The 15,198-nt window shown below is 45.4% G+C and overlaps 1 protein-coding gene across 7 annotated transcripts in view; it reads right to left on the bottom strand.

Annotated features, from left to right (window-relative positions):
• Positions 1-15,198, bottom strand: part of cep83 (centrosomal protein 83) — a 126,764-nt gene that overhangs the window by 33,181 nt on the left and 78,385 nt on the right. For all 7 annotated transcript variants that reach the window (XM_038810950.1, XM_038810947.1, XM_038810948.1 and 4 more), the window contains exons 7-10: positions 9,438-9,569; positions 7,803-7,917; positions 6,654-6,798; positions 5,633-5,782 (exon numbers count right to left, since the gene is read on the bottom strand). In XM_038810950.1, coding sequence (XP_038666878.1) covers positions 5,633-5,782; positions 6,654-6,798; positions 7,803-7,917; positions 9,438-9,569 — 542 coding nt within the window. The remainder of the gene's footprint in view (positions 1-5,632; positions 5,783-6,653; positions 6,799-7,802; positions 7,918-9,437; positions 9,570-15,198) is intronic.

Raw genomic sequence — 15,198 nt, 5'->3', positions numbered from 1 at the left:
AGGATGTTCAATGAGGCAAGGGAAAGAGGGTTGTTGCCCCCGATGTCACTGGCAACAATTTCGCTCATTCTTGAGCGGGACAAGAACCCGGAGCTGTGTGGGCCGATCTCCCTGTTTTTTTTTTATTTAAAAAATTTAGAGTACCCAATTCAATTTTTCCAATTAAGGGGCACTATAGCGTGGCCAATCCACCTACCCTGCACATCTTTGGGTTGTGGGGGCGAAACCCACGCAAACACGGGGAGAATGTGCAAACTCCACACGGACAGTGACCCAGAGCCGGGATCGAGCCTGGGACCTCAGCGCCGTGAGGCAGCAGGGCTACCCCATTGCACCACCATGCTGCCCCCGATCTCCCTGTTGAATGTAGATATCACGTTGCTGGCCAAAATCTTGTCCTCCAGGATTGAGTATTGTGTTCCGGACGTTATTGGGGAGGACCAGACGGGGTTTGTTAAGGATAGGTAGGGTAGCCAATGTAAGAATGCTGTTAAATGTGATCATGATGACCCCGGAAGGTAGGGAGGTGGAGGTAGTGATCGCAATGGATGCAGAAAAGGCTTTTGATCGGGTAGAATGGGATTATCTGTGGGAGGCACTGGGATGGTTCGGATTCGGGTGGGGCTTTATTGACTGGGTCAGGTTACTGTATCAGGCTCCTGTGGTAAGTGTACGGATGAATAGGACAACTTCAGACTATTTTAGACTGTCTTGGGGGACAAGACAGGGATGCCCCCTCTCCCCACTTGTTTGCGCTGGCTATAGAGGCATTGGCAATTGCGCTGAGAGCCTCAAGAGGGCTGGAGAGCTGGAGTGGCCTGGTCCGGCGGGTGAAGCACAGGGTTTCACGCTATGCGGATGATCTGCTTATGTATGTTTCGGGCCCAGTAGAGGGGACAGAAGAAATCAGGAAGATTCTGGGGAAATTCGGCTGGTTTTCAGAGTATAAGCTAAATATGGAAAAGAGTGAGATGTTTGTGGTTCAGGCGAGGGGACAGGAGGGGAGACTGGGAGAGCTGCCGTTTAGGTCAGTCGGGGGAAGTTTTAGGTACCTGGGCATCCAGGCCGTGTGGGAATGGGACCAGCTGCAGAAATTAAATCTGGCCCGGCTAGTGGACCAAATGAAGGACGATTTTCGGAGATGGGACGCGCTTCCGTTGTCTCTGGCTGGGAGGGTGCAAAAAGGTGAAAACGACGGTCCTCCCGAGATTCCTATTTGAATTTCAGTGTCTCGCCATCTTTATTCCGTGGTCCTTTTTGAAGCTGGTCAACAGAGTGATCACGGGGTTCATCTGGGCGGTCAAGACCCCACGGGTAATGAAGGTAATGCTTGAGCGGTGTCGGGGAGAGGGCGGGCTGGAGCTGCCAAATTTTAGCAACTATTACTGGCCGGCTAATATAGCCATGATCAGGAAGTGGGTGGTGGGGGGTCGGCATGGGTGCGTATGGAGGCGGCTTCTTGTAAGGGCACCAGTCTGGGGTCGTTGGTAACTGCGCCTCTGCCGCTCCCGCCGGCACGGTACTCCACCAGCTCCGTGGTGGTGGCAGCCCTGAGAGTTAGGGCCAGTGGAGGCGGCATGTGGGAGCAGTGGGAGCATCGGTCTGGGGCCCAATTTGTGATAATCACCAGTTTGCCCCGGGGAGTATGGATGGGGGGGTTCCGGATGTGGTGGAGAGCAGGGTTTGAGAGGATGGGGGATGTGTTCGTAGAGGGGAGCTTTCCGAGTATGAGGACGTTGGAGGAAAAGTTTGGGCTAGTGAGGGGAAACAAATTCAGGTATCTGCAGGTGCAAGACTTCCTTTGTAAACAGGTGTCAACCTTCCCGCTCCTACCGCTGAGGGGGATTCAGGACAGGGTAATTTCCAGAGGGTGGGTAGGGGAGGGGAGCGTCTCAGACATCTATAAGGAACTTATGGGGTCGGAGGAGATGCAGACCAAGGAGCTGAAGCACAAGTGGGAGGAGGAGCTGGGAGGAGAGATAGAGGATGGTCTATGGGCAGACGCGTTGAGTAGAGCCAACGCGTCCGCAACATGTGCCAGGCTCAGCCTGATACAATTTAAGGTTGTTCACCGGGTTGTTCACCAGGCTCACATGACAGTGGCCTGGATGAGCAGATTCTTTGGGGTGGAGGACAGGTGCACAAAATGCGCAGCAGGACCAGCGAACCATGTCCACATGCTTTGGACATGTCCAAAGCTCGGGGGATTTTGGTATGGGTTTGCGGATGTCATGTCCAAGGTTTTAAAAACCAGGGTGGCGCTGAGTCCAGAGGTGGCGATTTTCGGGGTGTCGGAAGATCAAAGGGAATCCAGGAGGATAAACAGGCAGATGTTCTGGCCTTTGCTTCCCTGGTAGCCCGGAGACGGATACTATTGGCTTGGAGGGACCCAAAGCCCCCGAAGTCAGAGACCTGACTATCGAGCTTTCTCTGTATGGAGAAAATTAAGTTTGTCTTGAGAGGGTCACTGTTAGGGTTCACCCGGAGGTGGCAGCCGTTTGTCGACTTCTTTGCGGAAAATTAATCGTCAGCAGACGGCGGGGGGGTGAGTAGTTTAGGTTCGAGTAGGGTGGTAATAAGGGTGGGACCTGTACGAAAGGTAAATGGCTTTTGCACTATGTTTATGGTTTCATGTATATTGTTTAGTTTGTTGTCGTTACTGTACCAAAAATACCTCAATAAAATATTTATTAAAAAAAAAGAAATCCTCTACCCCAGAGGGTTGTGGATGCTCAGCCAATGAACATAATTAAGACACAAAATCAATAAGACTTTTCAGCACTAAGGAATCAAATGATATTGAGATAAGATGGGAAAATGCAGTTGACATCCATTCAACTATGACCTTACTGAATGATGGTGCAGACATGAGTAAGCCTGGTTGACTCCTCGTACTTCTTATGTTCTCATATTATAATGTACTCAGAGCAGGTTATTTGAGATTCTTTACACAACTCAAAATGAAATGATGAATGGTTAAGATCTACTGGTTCTTCTGATACAAGTTACAAAAGGAAAGTAGTAGCATGCTGCCCTTTTATCCACTGGCTCAGTGTTCAAATCGAGCAGACTGACAGGGTGGAAGTTTCTCTCTGCTGGTTGAAAGGTATTTGATCAGTTTGATGGACACAGCTTATTACCAAAGTAATAAGACAATAGAAAAGAGAAAATTTCTCTTGAAGCTCAAACTTCGAGGTCAGCTCACGTGAGAAACAGAGGAACTTCATCAATGACCTTTCTTCCATCAGGTCAGAAGACGATGTTCATTGATTTTTTAAAAATATCTTTTATTCCCCTCCTTTTTCATATTTTCTCCCAAATTTACACCCAACAATAAACAATAATCAGTAACGAATGTAATGTCAATCTCCATATCAATAACAACGATCCCATCCTCCCACCAAACATTAGCCCGCATGTTAACAGAAACAAATGACAAAAAGGAATCAGGAATCACCCATAGTCACCATTAACACACACAGTCCCCCCTCCCCCCAAACTTCCCAGCCCCACCCGCCTACTAATGTTCGATATGATCCAATTCTCGAAAGTGCATAACGAACGCCCATGAATTGTAGAACCCCTCCATCCTTTCCCTTAGTTCAAATTTGACCTTTTCAAGTGTCAAGAATTCCAGCAGGTCCCCCCGCCACGCCAGGGCACAGGGTGGCGAGATTGATCTCCATCCTAACAGGACCCACCTTCGGGCGATCAACAAGGCGAAGGCTACAACATCTGCCTCCGCACCCGTTTCCAACCCCGACTGGTCTGACACCCCGAATACGGCCTCCCGAGGGCCTGGGTCCAGTTTCACGTGGACCAGTTCAGAGATTACCCTAAAAATCACATTTCAGTAATCCTCCTGCACTGGACAGGACTAAAACATATGGACGTGGTTTGCAGGGGCCCCCCCGCAACGTTCATAGACATCTTCTACCCCCTCAGAGAGCCGGCTCATCCTCGCCCTTGTAAGATGCGCTCAATACACCACCTTCAGCTGTATCAGCCCCAACCTCGCACACAAGGCGGAGCCGTTCACCCTCCGGAGCACCTCACACCAGAACCCCTCCTCCATACCCTCTCCCAACTCTTCCTCCCACTTTGCATTATTCCCTTCTAGCGGCGCCTTCTCCTCCTCCAAAATAGCCCCTTAAACCGCCGATACTAACCCTTTCTCCAGTCCCCCGCCGTCAGCACCTCCTGTAGCAAGTGGAAGCCGACTCTACTGGGAGGCTCTGTATCTCTTTTCTGGAAAAGTCTCGAACCTGCATGTATCTAAATATTTCCCCCGATCCAGCCCATACTTCGCTCCCAGCTCCTTCAAGCCCGCAAAACGACTGCCAAGAAACAAATCTTTTAGTGTCCTAATTTCTTTCTCCTCCCATTTCCGAAAATTTCCATCCCATTTCCCTGGCTCAAATCTATGGTTCCCCCGAATTGGCATTTGACGATGTTCATTGATGACTGTAAAATGTTCAGCACCATTCGTGACTCAGATACTGTAACAATCCATGTCCAAATGCATTAAGATCTGGAAAAAATCCAGTCTTGAGCTGACATGTGGCAAGTAATATTCACGCCACGCAAGTGCCAGATAATGTCAATCTCTAACAAGAGATGATCTAACCATCATCCACTGACATTCAATGGCATTACATCATTGCATTTACCATCATCAACATCCTGGGGATTACCACTGACCAGAAACTGAACTGGACTAGCCATATAAATACTATGACTACCAGAGCAGGTCAAAGGTTAGGAATCCTGCAGCGAGTAATTCACCTCCTGACTCCCCAAAGCCTGTCCAGCATCAACAAGGCACAAGTCAGGAATATAATGGAATACTCCCCACTTGGCTGGATGAGTGCAGCTCCAACAACACTCAACAAGCTCAACACAATCCAACACAAAGCAGCCCGCTTGATTGGCACCCCATCCACAAACATGGCCTCCCTCCACCACCAGCACACAGTGGCAGCCGTGTGTGCCATCTACAAGATGCACTACAGGAACTCACCAAGGCTCCTTAGACAGCACCTTCCAAATCCACGACCACTACATTCGAGAAGGGCAAGGCAACAGATACATGGCAACACCACCCATGTTCCTCTCCAAGCAACTCACCATCCTGTCTTAGAAATATATCGCCATTCCTTCATTGTCACTGGTCAAAATCCTGGAACCTCCTCGCTAACAGCACTGTGGGTGTACCCACACCTCAGGGACTGCAGGTTCCAGCAGGCGACTCACCACCGCCTCCTCATGGGGAATTAGTAATGGGCAATAAATGCTGGTTCAGCCAGCGAAGCCAACATCCCTTGAATGAAAAAAAAAGAGGGGATGTCTTTCAACGATTAATACACTTTGCTGCAATAGAAAGATTGAAGCATTTGATGCTAGGTGATTAAAGTGGGAAAGATCAGTCTTCCTCATTCCCTGAGAAAACATAACTTAAAATAGAAAATCTTGCAAATAGTTTCCATCTGGAAGGTGGCAAGAATTTTATAAAAATATTTGTATAAAAAAGGACACAGCACCTTCACATGAATTTAAGATACAAAAGTATTCCAAAGTTAAGTTCTGTAAAAAATATAACTTAAAATATATACCAGTGATGCAGAGTTCTAACCTGAGGTTCTGGATCTCCCTCTTGGATGCCTCCTCTGCCAACTGAACAGCTTTTAGCTTCTCTTCCATATGCTCCTTTTCAGCATGGAACACGATATCCTGTTCAGCCTTCAGTCTTTCCAGATCAGCGACGTTATTCTCCAGCTCTAACCTTTGAACAAGTCAACAATTTATGTTTGCAACATGGGGTAAAACTGGGCACGTCACGTCATCGGGGGTCTCAACGTACAAGAGAGGGAACACAAAACCAGTGGGACCGCATCAGTACACCCCCTTCAAAATTTTTTATTATATAACTATTACTTAAGAAGTTGGTTAAAACTCCGATGAACATTTTCCTTTGTACAAAACAATGCTTTCCTCCCACCCCATACACCTAGTATGATGGCTGATGACTGTCCCCCCACCAAACATGGAGAAGATGGGCAATATAAACTGATCCACCTGGGGGCAGCACGGTGGCGCAATGGATAGCACTGCTGCCTCACGACGCCAAGGTCCCAGATTTGATCCCGGCTCTGGGTCACTGCCGAAACACATCCTCCCCGTGTTTGTGTGAGATCGCCCCCGCAACCCAAAGATGTGGAGGGTAGGTGGATTGGCCACACTAATTGCCCCTTAATTTGGAAAAATTAATTGGGTGCTCTAAATTAAAATAAATAAATAAATAAATAAACTGTTCCACCTTGCTCATAGCATAGTGTGGCTGCCTCTTGACCTTGTCTATTGCAGCAAGGTTGAGATTAGGAATTTAGCATATGCAGAACCATAGCACAAACCTGGTCGTTTATGGTTCAGCACACTGGATGCAGACATACGTCCACTATGCCAACTCCAAAAGCGGTATTAAAGTTCTTGGGAAGGATGCATTGGGAATTGGGTCTACTTTCAGTGGATTGGCAGTATTTTCATAAGAGGGTCGATTGTGAGAAAACCACTAAAAATCCATTTGTATCTTAAACCGAAAAAATAATAAATATAAACAGACATTGAGCAATAAATGTTTCTGGAAAATTACTCACTTTTCATCTTGGAGTGCTGTAAGTTTCTGGAAATCTTCTTCTTTAGCTGCCTGAACTTTCCGAATTAGCTCTCTCTCCTTTTCTGTCAAGAGGCCTTTGTGCCTTTCAATATTGGCCCTGAGGATTTCAATATCTGACTGCAATCCTGCAGAGAGAATAAATAAATTCAAAAACAGCTATTTTTCAATGGTTCATCAGCCACCCAACTGAGCTATTTAGAAAGAGAGAACGCCCCGCCCTCCCACATAGATAGCAACAATTCCAATTTGTAGAGATTGGTTGAACAGGTTGAAATCTTGGTCATTTCACTTTAGCTCCTTTGCAGCTTTAGCCCATGTAAGTCCTCCAAAGTACCAATGACAATTATAGCGGAAATAACTATTGTTTAGCTCCAGCCCTATATAATTGAACATTATATTATTATTATTATAACCAGTGCATCATTAGCAATAGACTCCCTTACTTGTGAACTCATCTCCAAAATTGTCCAGGGATCTCGCTTTGATCCACTCAATCACCTCATTAACAGACATTGGATTAGCTTTAATATGAATAGTGATGGCACCCAGCTCTAGCTCTCCATTGCCTTAAAATTGCCTGTCGACGCCAATTTTGAATGAGTCACAAGTTATTCCACCTCAACCTTAGATTTAAATGTCCTCCACAAATCTATGCCATTCATTATTCTCCTGCTTGGTCACTGTCTCAGGTTGAATGTGACATTTGCAACCTTGTTAAAAAATTCACTTGAGCCGGGTTTCAGGACGAGATGCTTTCCATCATTAAGACTGTTTACTTCAATTATCACAATAATACCCATCTTAGACCCTGTGCGGCTAAAAATCTCCAGGTCCAAAATTCTACATCCTGTCCCACCTTGCCCTCAATGAACTATATTGTTCCCCAACACATTATATTTATCTTCCTTCTCCTGTCCCCATTTCTTCAAAATCTGAAAATCAAGAGAGTTATAAAGGCAGCTAATCCAACACAATTGCCCAAAGTCGCGATTACCCACAAAGTTTCTTCCGAATTTTTAAAATAGCCAAAGGCCACATGCCAGTGAGCAAGATAGTTAGAATATCACCATCAGAAAATCTACAGTTTAAAAAAGTGGTGTGTGAATCAAATAGAAATTATTAAATATACCATTCATTTGGCTTTGCATATTATCTCTCTCACGCTCAACTTCCCCTTTGGTTCTCGCTGCTTCTAGTTTGATGTTTGTAACTTCCAGCTTATGAGAGTGTTTCAATTCTTCAAGCTGCAATGATTAAAAATATCATTTAGGGTCCTCCATCTTTTTATAAGCTGCAAGTTTATAGCACTAGACACAACACAAATTTTTCAGAATTAGAAACCTTTATTGCTCTTTCCAAGGGCCTTCTGCTGCACTGTAAATTCTATGAAATGCCGCTGGAATAAGTAGAGGTTGATTGTTGGGAACTCTAGATCTGTGGAGACTGCGATTACCTTAGCAGTAACATAGACAGGCTACCAACACTTGTAATAGTACAACACTATTTTACTAAGCTAGGAACTGTTGAACATACTTGCACTGTGGGTCGACACCATGTTAAATTAAACTGAAGACCTATGCCTATCCTGACCAGTCTAAACTATTAGCAAATGGTGAAGGTCTGTACTACAAGCTGCGAGCTCTGTCCTTCTCAGAGGCTGCATCCCGAATGAGCGGGAAAACAAGTGCCCTCTGGCTTTATAGTGAGCGTACCCTAACTGGTGATTGGCTGCTGTGCTGTGTGTGTTGATTGGTCTTGCAGTGTGTCAGTCAGTGTGTGTCTGTACCATTATATACTGATGTGTATATTATGACAGAGGTCGCTGCCAAATTACTGCACAATGCCGAACTGAGCCATACAGAATTCAAGGTTTCTACACTGAGGCAGCTGGTCACAGGTAGATGCTACTACTGTGCTTATTACTGTGCACAGTTAGGGTTTCCCCCCTTTCATCACTCTCCAGCAACTTCCTTCATGGTTCAATAGCCCGTTGATTCTAACCATATAGGCTTGAAAAACATCACGTAGCACACATGGAATTATATTTCACCAGGAATTGGTGATCTCCTAAGTGGGGGGATGAAAAATGGAAGATGGATGTGGGCAGGGAGATTGAAATTCCTCCTAATTTGAACTGGCATAATTCTTGTTATAGACTGCATCAAATATACCAAACAAAATAAAACCATCGGAAGTTATATTTGATAAAATTCAGTATAACCAGACTTTCATGCGGGTTTTAAAACCTGCGGTTGAATTTAAACTGGAATATAAAGAGAATAATGTTACAGATCCAAACTGGCTTTTTGGAGGTTTTTTGGAGGTTAATAACGCACTGCAACAATAATAATAATTATTATCTTTATTAGTATCACAAGTAGGCTTACATTAACACTGCAATGAAGTTACTATGAAAACCCCCTAGTCGCCTGTTCGGGTACACAGAGGGAGAATTCAGAACGTCCAATTGACTAACAGCATGTCTTTCGGGACTTGTGAGAGGAAACCGGAGCACCCGGAGAAAACCCACGCAGACACGAGGAGACTGTGCAGACTCCGCACAAGTGACCCAAGCTGGGAATCAAACCCAGGTCCCTGGCGCTGTGAAGCAACAGTGCTAAGCACTGTACTACCGTGCCGCCAAAGCAGTAGAAGAAATATAAAACTAATACAAGTGAGATGAAATCTACAATGGTCTAACACAGCTATTTAAAAACTTCCAACGAGTCAGATGCACGTATCCTTTGACAAGTCAATAACTCACTTTGCTTGATAAAGCATTAACCTCTCGTTCTGCCTTGTACAACCTGCTGGTCAGTTGGGTATTCTGTTCAAGAACTAGCTGCAGTTCCTTCTCCAAACGCTCCTGCTGTAGTTTGATCGACTGCTTCTCCGCCTGAGATCAACAAAAACAAACAGTAATAAAACGTAACGAAGAGAGAAAATTAGTAAAATCTCATCTAACAACTCCAAAACAAGCTAAGAATAATGGCCTAGAGTGAGGCCCATTGTCTGGCAGCAACAGTACATCCTGTTCTATTATACAACATACCAAGATTTCCAATAGCACATCTGGATTACGTTTCACAATTTGGACCCAATCACTTGTGAGAGGCGAACATTCTATTTTGACATGAAATCAATAGGCAAGGCTGAGTTTTGTTGGGACAACAACTTGCTGCAACTTAAGCTTAGTATCCCCATTATATATAACCCATATATTGTAAGGAAAAGCTGCCCAGTGGTGAATCCAGAAATGTAAGGCTGAAGATTTATTTCCAACGGTCAGGTGGGGTTATGGTAGGGTACGGGGATGGGGCGGGAGAGTGGGCCTAGGTATGGTGCTTTTGCGGAGGGTCGGTGCAGACTCAATGGGCTGAATGGCTTCCTTCTGCACTGTAAGGATTCCATGGTCTTGGGGCAGTGTATTTCCCCCCCTCCAACCAGAATTCAGATTTTACTTTCCAGCATTTCAGATTTCACACTCTGTCCTTGAAGCCAATTGAAGCTATTATTTTGAACCACTGTCATATTTCTTTGGAGGCACATTTGTAATTCTAGATGAATACCTTCAAATTACAACAGGACAAAAACAAAAAGGAAGGCTTGGGCTGAAGGGCAGTTTTGCAAGAAGGTCTTTGAAAGCATACATGCCGAAGGGAAGTAATTTAATATTCTTCCACATTTATTCAATATCCAGGCAACAAATCAAACTTGACAATGGAACTGTGAGAACTTATATAATCAGGCAAACTTGAATCACTTCAAGTCCTAAATTACTAAATCAAGACACCACAACCTTCTGAATACAGGCCAAGAGTTTTGGCTATCTACCTGATAGATGACCTGAAGAGAGAGACAATCAAACAGTTATCACCGCACATGCAAAGACAGTTCTTACAATCGCTGCTATTAAGTAGTGTATATAGATGTAGAAATGACAACCTTTGTTGCATGTCAAAAGTGTTCCTGACTCAGCATGAATTATATATAGGTGTTCTGACAGCATACCTTGTGAGTTGTTTTCAAACTAATCAACCTCGGTATGCATAGATGCGCTGCAGCCTCAGAAAGGCTTCCACTACAGACTGAAGAGCCCCAGGTTCGATTCCCGGCTTGGGTCACTGCGTGGAGTCTGCACGTTCTCCCCGTGTCTGCCTGAGGTTCCTCCGGGTGCTCCGGTTTCCTCCCACAAGTCCCGAAAGAAGTGCTGTTAGGTAATTTAGACATTCTGAATTCTCCCAGAATGTGGCGACTAGGGGCTTTTCACAGTAACCTCTGTAGCCATCTAAAATGTCCACCTACAAACGACCATGGGAATTGTGGTCAGCTTGGACACAGACAGGTACACAGGCTCTGTGTATTGTGCAAAGAAGCCAGACCGACTGAAACTTGTATCCATTAAGAGTCAACTACCATTCCCCCAGGACAATCGAATTTAAATCATGGAGTTACAACAGTAGCAGACAAACACTTATTTGGAAAGGCCTACGTGCCTAAGACAATGATAGCTAGGACCCGCCCAGCCACCGAGGTATCCGCCCCTTAATTGGCCAGGATCAATGAGGGTGATCGAAACCCTACTGATCTATTGGATCTGGAGATAGGACCCCCCAAAAGGGCGCGAAAGAGAAGGATAAGAAGCCCTGCACACTAGGGATCGGCCTCTTTTGGACCGGCCTGTGTGCGACCAATTGCAGCATATCAACTAGCCAAGTTCAAGGACCCGCGATCGTTACCTGAAGGATGTTAGATTTAGGTCATTGGGATCAGTTTTGGGAAAGGAGAAAGCTGTTTAGAAGAGATGGGCTTCATCTGAGCAAAATTAGAACCAATCTCCGAGCAGAGAGAGTAAATAATGGAGTGGAGGTGGATCTAAACTTGTACGGCAGGGGAGGTGGGTTGACTAATGGGACTACCTTTAGAAGTACAAGTGAGGGCAAAAGAGAGAAGATGGATAATTGTAAAAAGGAAGTGAGAGAAGGCTTGAGTATTGACTGTGAGCAAAGAAATGGTCACCTCCCAAAGAGCAAGAGAGAGATATGGACATAGTTAAATTGCACAGAGCATAGTGAACAAAATTGGGGAACTGGAAGCAGAAATTGCTCGAGAGGCATATGACATAGTAGCATTGATAGAAACATGGCTCAAGCCAGAACAGGACTGGATACCTCCCGACGCTTCCGGGCCAGAACCATGACCACCTCAACCTCTGTCATTGAGCTGCAGTACACAGATGATGTCTGTGTGTGCACACATTCAGAGGCTGAGCTACAAACCATCGTCGACGCATTCACCGAGGCAAATGTGAGAATGGGCTTCAGACTAAACATCTACCAGCCTGCTCCTGCCAAACAAAACTGCCCCCCTGAACATAAAGATCCATGGTGAGCCCTTGACAATGTGGATCATTTCCCATAACCCCGAAGCCTTCTCTCGTTGCGAGCAGACATTGATGATAAAATCCAATATTGAGTCCAATGTGCCAGTGCAGTCTTCAGACACCTGAGGACCAAAGAGCCTGAAGACTGAGACCTCAAATCCAGAGCCAAGACCAGTGTCTACAGAGCAGCCATGGTCCCTGCCCTCCTGTATGCATCAGAAACATGGGCAATGTACAGCAGACACCTCAAATCACTGGAGAGATATCACCAACACTGCCTTCACAAAATCCTGCAAATCCACCGGCAGGATAGGCGTATCAATGCGAGTGTCCTCTCCCAGGCCAATATCCCCAGTATCACGCTCGACCAGCTGCGATGGGCGAGCCACAGTGCCCATATGCCCAACACAGGACTCCCAAAACAAGTGCTTTACTCCGAGCTCCACAATGGCAAGTGATCACTAGGAGGGCAGAGGAAACACTGTAAAGATACTCTGAAACCCTCCCTATATAAATGCAACATCCCCATTGACACGTGGGAATCACATGCCTTAGATGCACATACTGGGGGAAAAGCATCCGCAAAGGCGTCAATCACCTCGAGCGTCGTCGGTTGGAGTATGCGGAGGCCAAGCATAGACAGCGGAAGTAGAGCGCAGAATCCAGAGCGTCCCATCCACCCACCTCATCAAACATCACAAACCTGTGGCAAAGTCTGCGGATTCAGGGTAAACTACCTCCCCGGAGTAGAGGCAAGTCATCCTCGACCCCGAGGGATTTCCCAAGAAGTAGGAGTTAAAGCAATTTATAGAGATATGAACAATAGGCTTAGATGTTTAGCTGCTGTTGTATAAAGAGTCAAAGATTCTTCTCCTTTTCCACAAACACCTTTATTTTACTTTAACAGACTCTGCACAAAAGTCTGCACAAATCATCATTTGTCCTTCATCGCTTGGGGGATGGAGTTTAAGACTAGGGAGGTTATGCTGAAATTGTATACGGTGTTAGTGAGGCCACACCTGGACTATTGTGTTCAGTTTTGGTCTTCTTACTTGAGAAAGGACGTACTGGCACTGGAGGGTGTGCAGAGGAGATTCACTAGGTTAATCCCAGACCTGAAGGGGTTGGATTACAAGGAGAGGTTGGGTAGATTAGGACTGTACTCATTGGAATTTAGAAGGATGAGGGTGGATCTTATAGAAGCATATTAAATTATGAAGGGAATAGATAGGATAGGTACGGGCAGGTTGTTTCCACTGGCGGGTGAAAGCAGAACTAGGGGGCATAGCCTCAAAATAAGGGGAAGTAGATTTAGGACTGAGTTTAGGAGGAACTTCTTCACCCAAAGGGTTGTGAATCTATGGAATTCCTTGCCCAGTGAAACAGTACACACTGTACTGTACAGTACTGTACTGTCTCCCTGTACACACACGACTGCATGGCAAAACTTGGTTCCAACTCCATCTACAAGTTTGCTGACGATACGACCATAGTGGGCCGGATCTCGAACAACGACGAGTCTGAATACAGGAGGGAGATAGAGAACCTAGTGGAGTGGTGCAATGACAACAATCTCTCCCTAAATGCCAGCAAAACTAAAGAGCTGGTCATCGACTTCAGGAAGCATAGTACTGTACACACCCCTGTCAGCATCAACGGAGCTGAGGTAGAGATGGTGAGCAGCTTCAAATTCCTAGGGGTGCACATCACCAAAAATCTATCCTGGTCCACTCATGTCGACGCTATCACCAAGAAAGCACAACAGCGTCTTTACTTCCTCAGGAAACTAAGGAAATTTGGCATGTCCACATTAACCCTTACCAACTTTTACAGATGCACTATAGAGAGCATCCTCTCGGGCTGCATCACAGCCTGGTATGGCAACTGCTCGGCCCAGGACCGCAAGGAACTTCAGAGAGTCGTGAATACCGCCCAGTCCATCACACGAACCTGCCTCCCATCCATCGATTCCATCTACACCTCCCGCTGCCGGGGGAAAGCAGGCAGCATAATCAAGGATCCCTCCCACCCGGCTTACTCACTTTTCCAACTTCTTCCATCGGGCAGGAGATTCAGAAGTCTGAGAACACGGACGAACAGACTCAAAAACAGCTTCTTCCCCACTGTCACCAGACTCCTAAACGACCCTTTTATGGACTGTCCTCATTAATACTACACCCTGTCTGCTTCATCCGATGCCAATGCTTATGTAGTACATTGTATATATTGTGTAGCCCTATTATGTATTCTCATGTACTTTCTTGAATTCTGTTCAATTCCCTTTCTTCCAATGTACTGAATGATCGTTGAGCTGCTTGCAGAAAAATACTTTTCACTGTACCTCGGTACACGTGACAATAAACAAATCCAATCCAATCCAGTAGAGGCTCCTTTATTAAATGTTTTTAAGATAAAGATAGATAGTTTTTTGAAGAATAAAGGGATTAAGGGTTATGGATTTTGGGCCGGAAAGTGGAGCTGAGTGCACAAAAGATCAGCCATGATCTCATTGAATGGCGGAGAGGGCTTGAGGGGCCAGATGGCCTACTCCTGCTCCTTGTTCTTATGTACTTATGTTCTTATCACATCATCTGGCACAAAGCCCACCTGAAGCCCCTTTACATATCAGTGTCAATTATTGGATACTTAACATAAATGAGACAACTAGTTAGAATGTCCCTTCACCGATTATTTAACAGTTTCCCCTTCCTTGGAGAAAAAAAATTATTAGGTGAAAACAAAATTACAATAAACTCAAAAACACACACGCAATTTCCTTTTGTCTTTTTGTGAAATCCGGCCACGACTTGCTATTGGGCTGATGCTTTCCAATTAAGATTGCTGATGTAAAGTTGCCCCTAACTTAGTCTGTCCGATTTCCTGTCCATTATATTTAAATGCACCAGAAGCCTGACTTCCAACCCTGAATTCTTTCCTCAAACCAGAGATTATAATAGCTTCAAAATCACTAGTCCCACCCCAGAAAAAATCAGCGGCATGCATCATAAAGATGCCAGAAAGATTTCCTTTATCGTGCCAGTAAAACATTGCAGGATCTGCTTTCAACTGGCAACAGCCTAACTTTAACAAAGCTGACCTTACCTAAAAATACCAGACTCTAGACGCATCATTTAATCCGTAT

Source organism: Scyliorhinus canicula, chromosome 11, assembly GCF_902713615.1.
Source record: "Scyliorhinus canicula chromosome 11, sScyCan1.1, whole genome shotgun sequence".
NCBI lineage: Eukaryota > Metazoa > Chordata > Chondrichthyes > Carcharhiniformes > Scyliorhinidae > Scyliorhinus > Scyliorhinus canicula.
The sequence above is the reverse complement of the archived record's forward strand: the minus strand, read 5'-3'. Positions and strand labels throughout refer to the sequence as shown.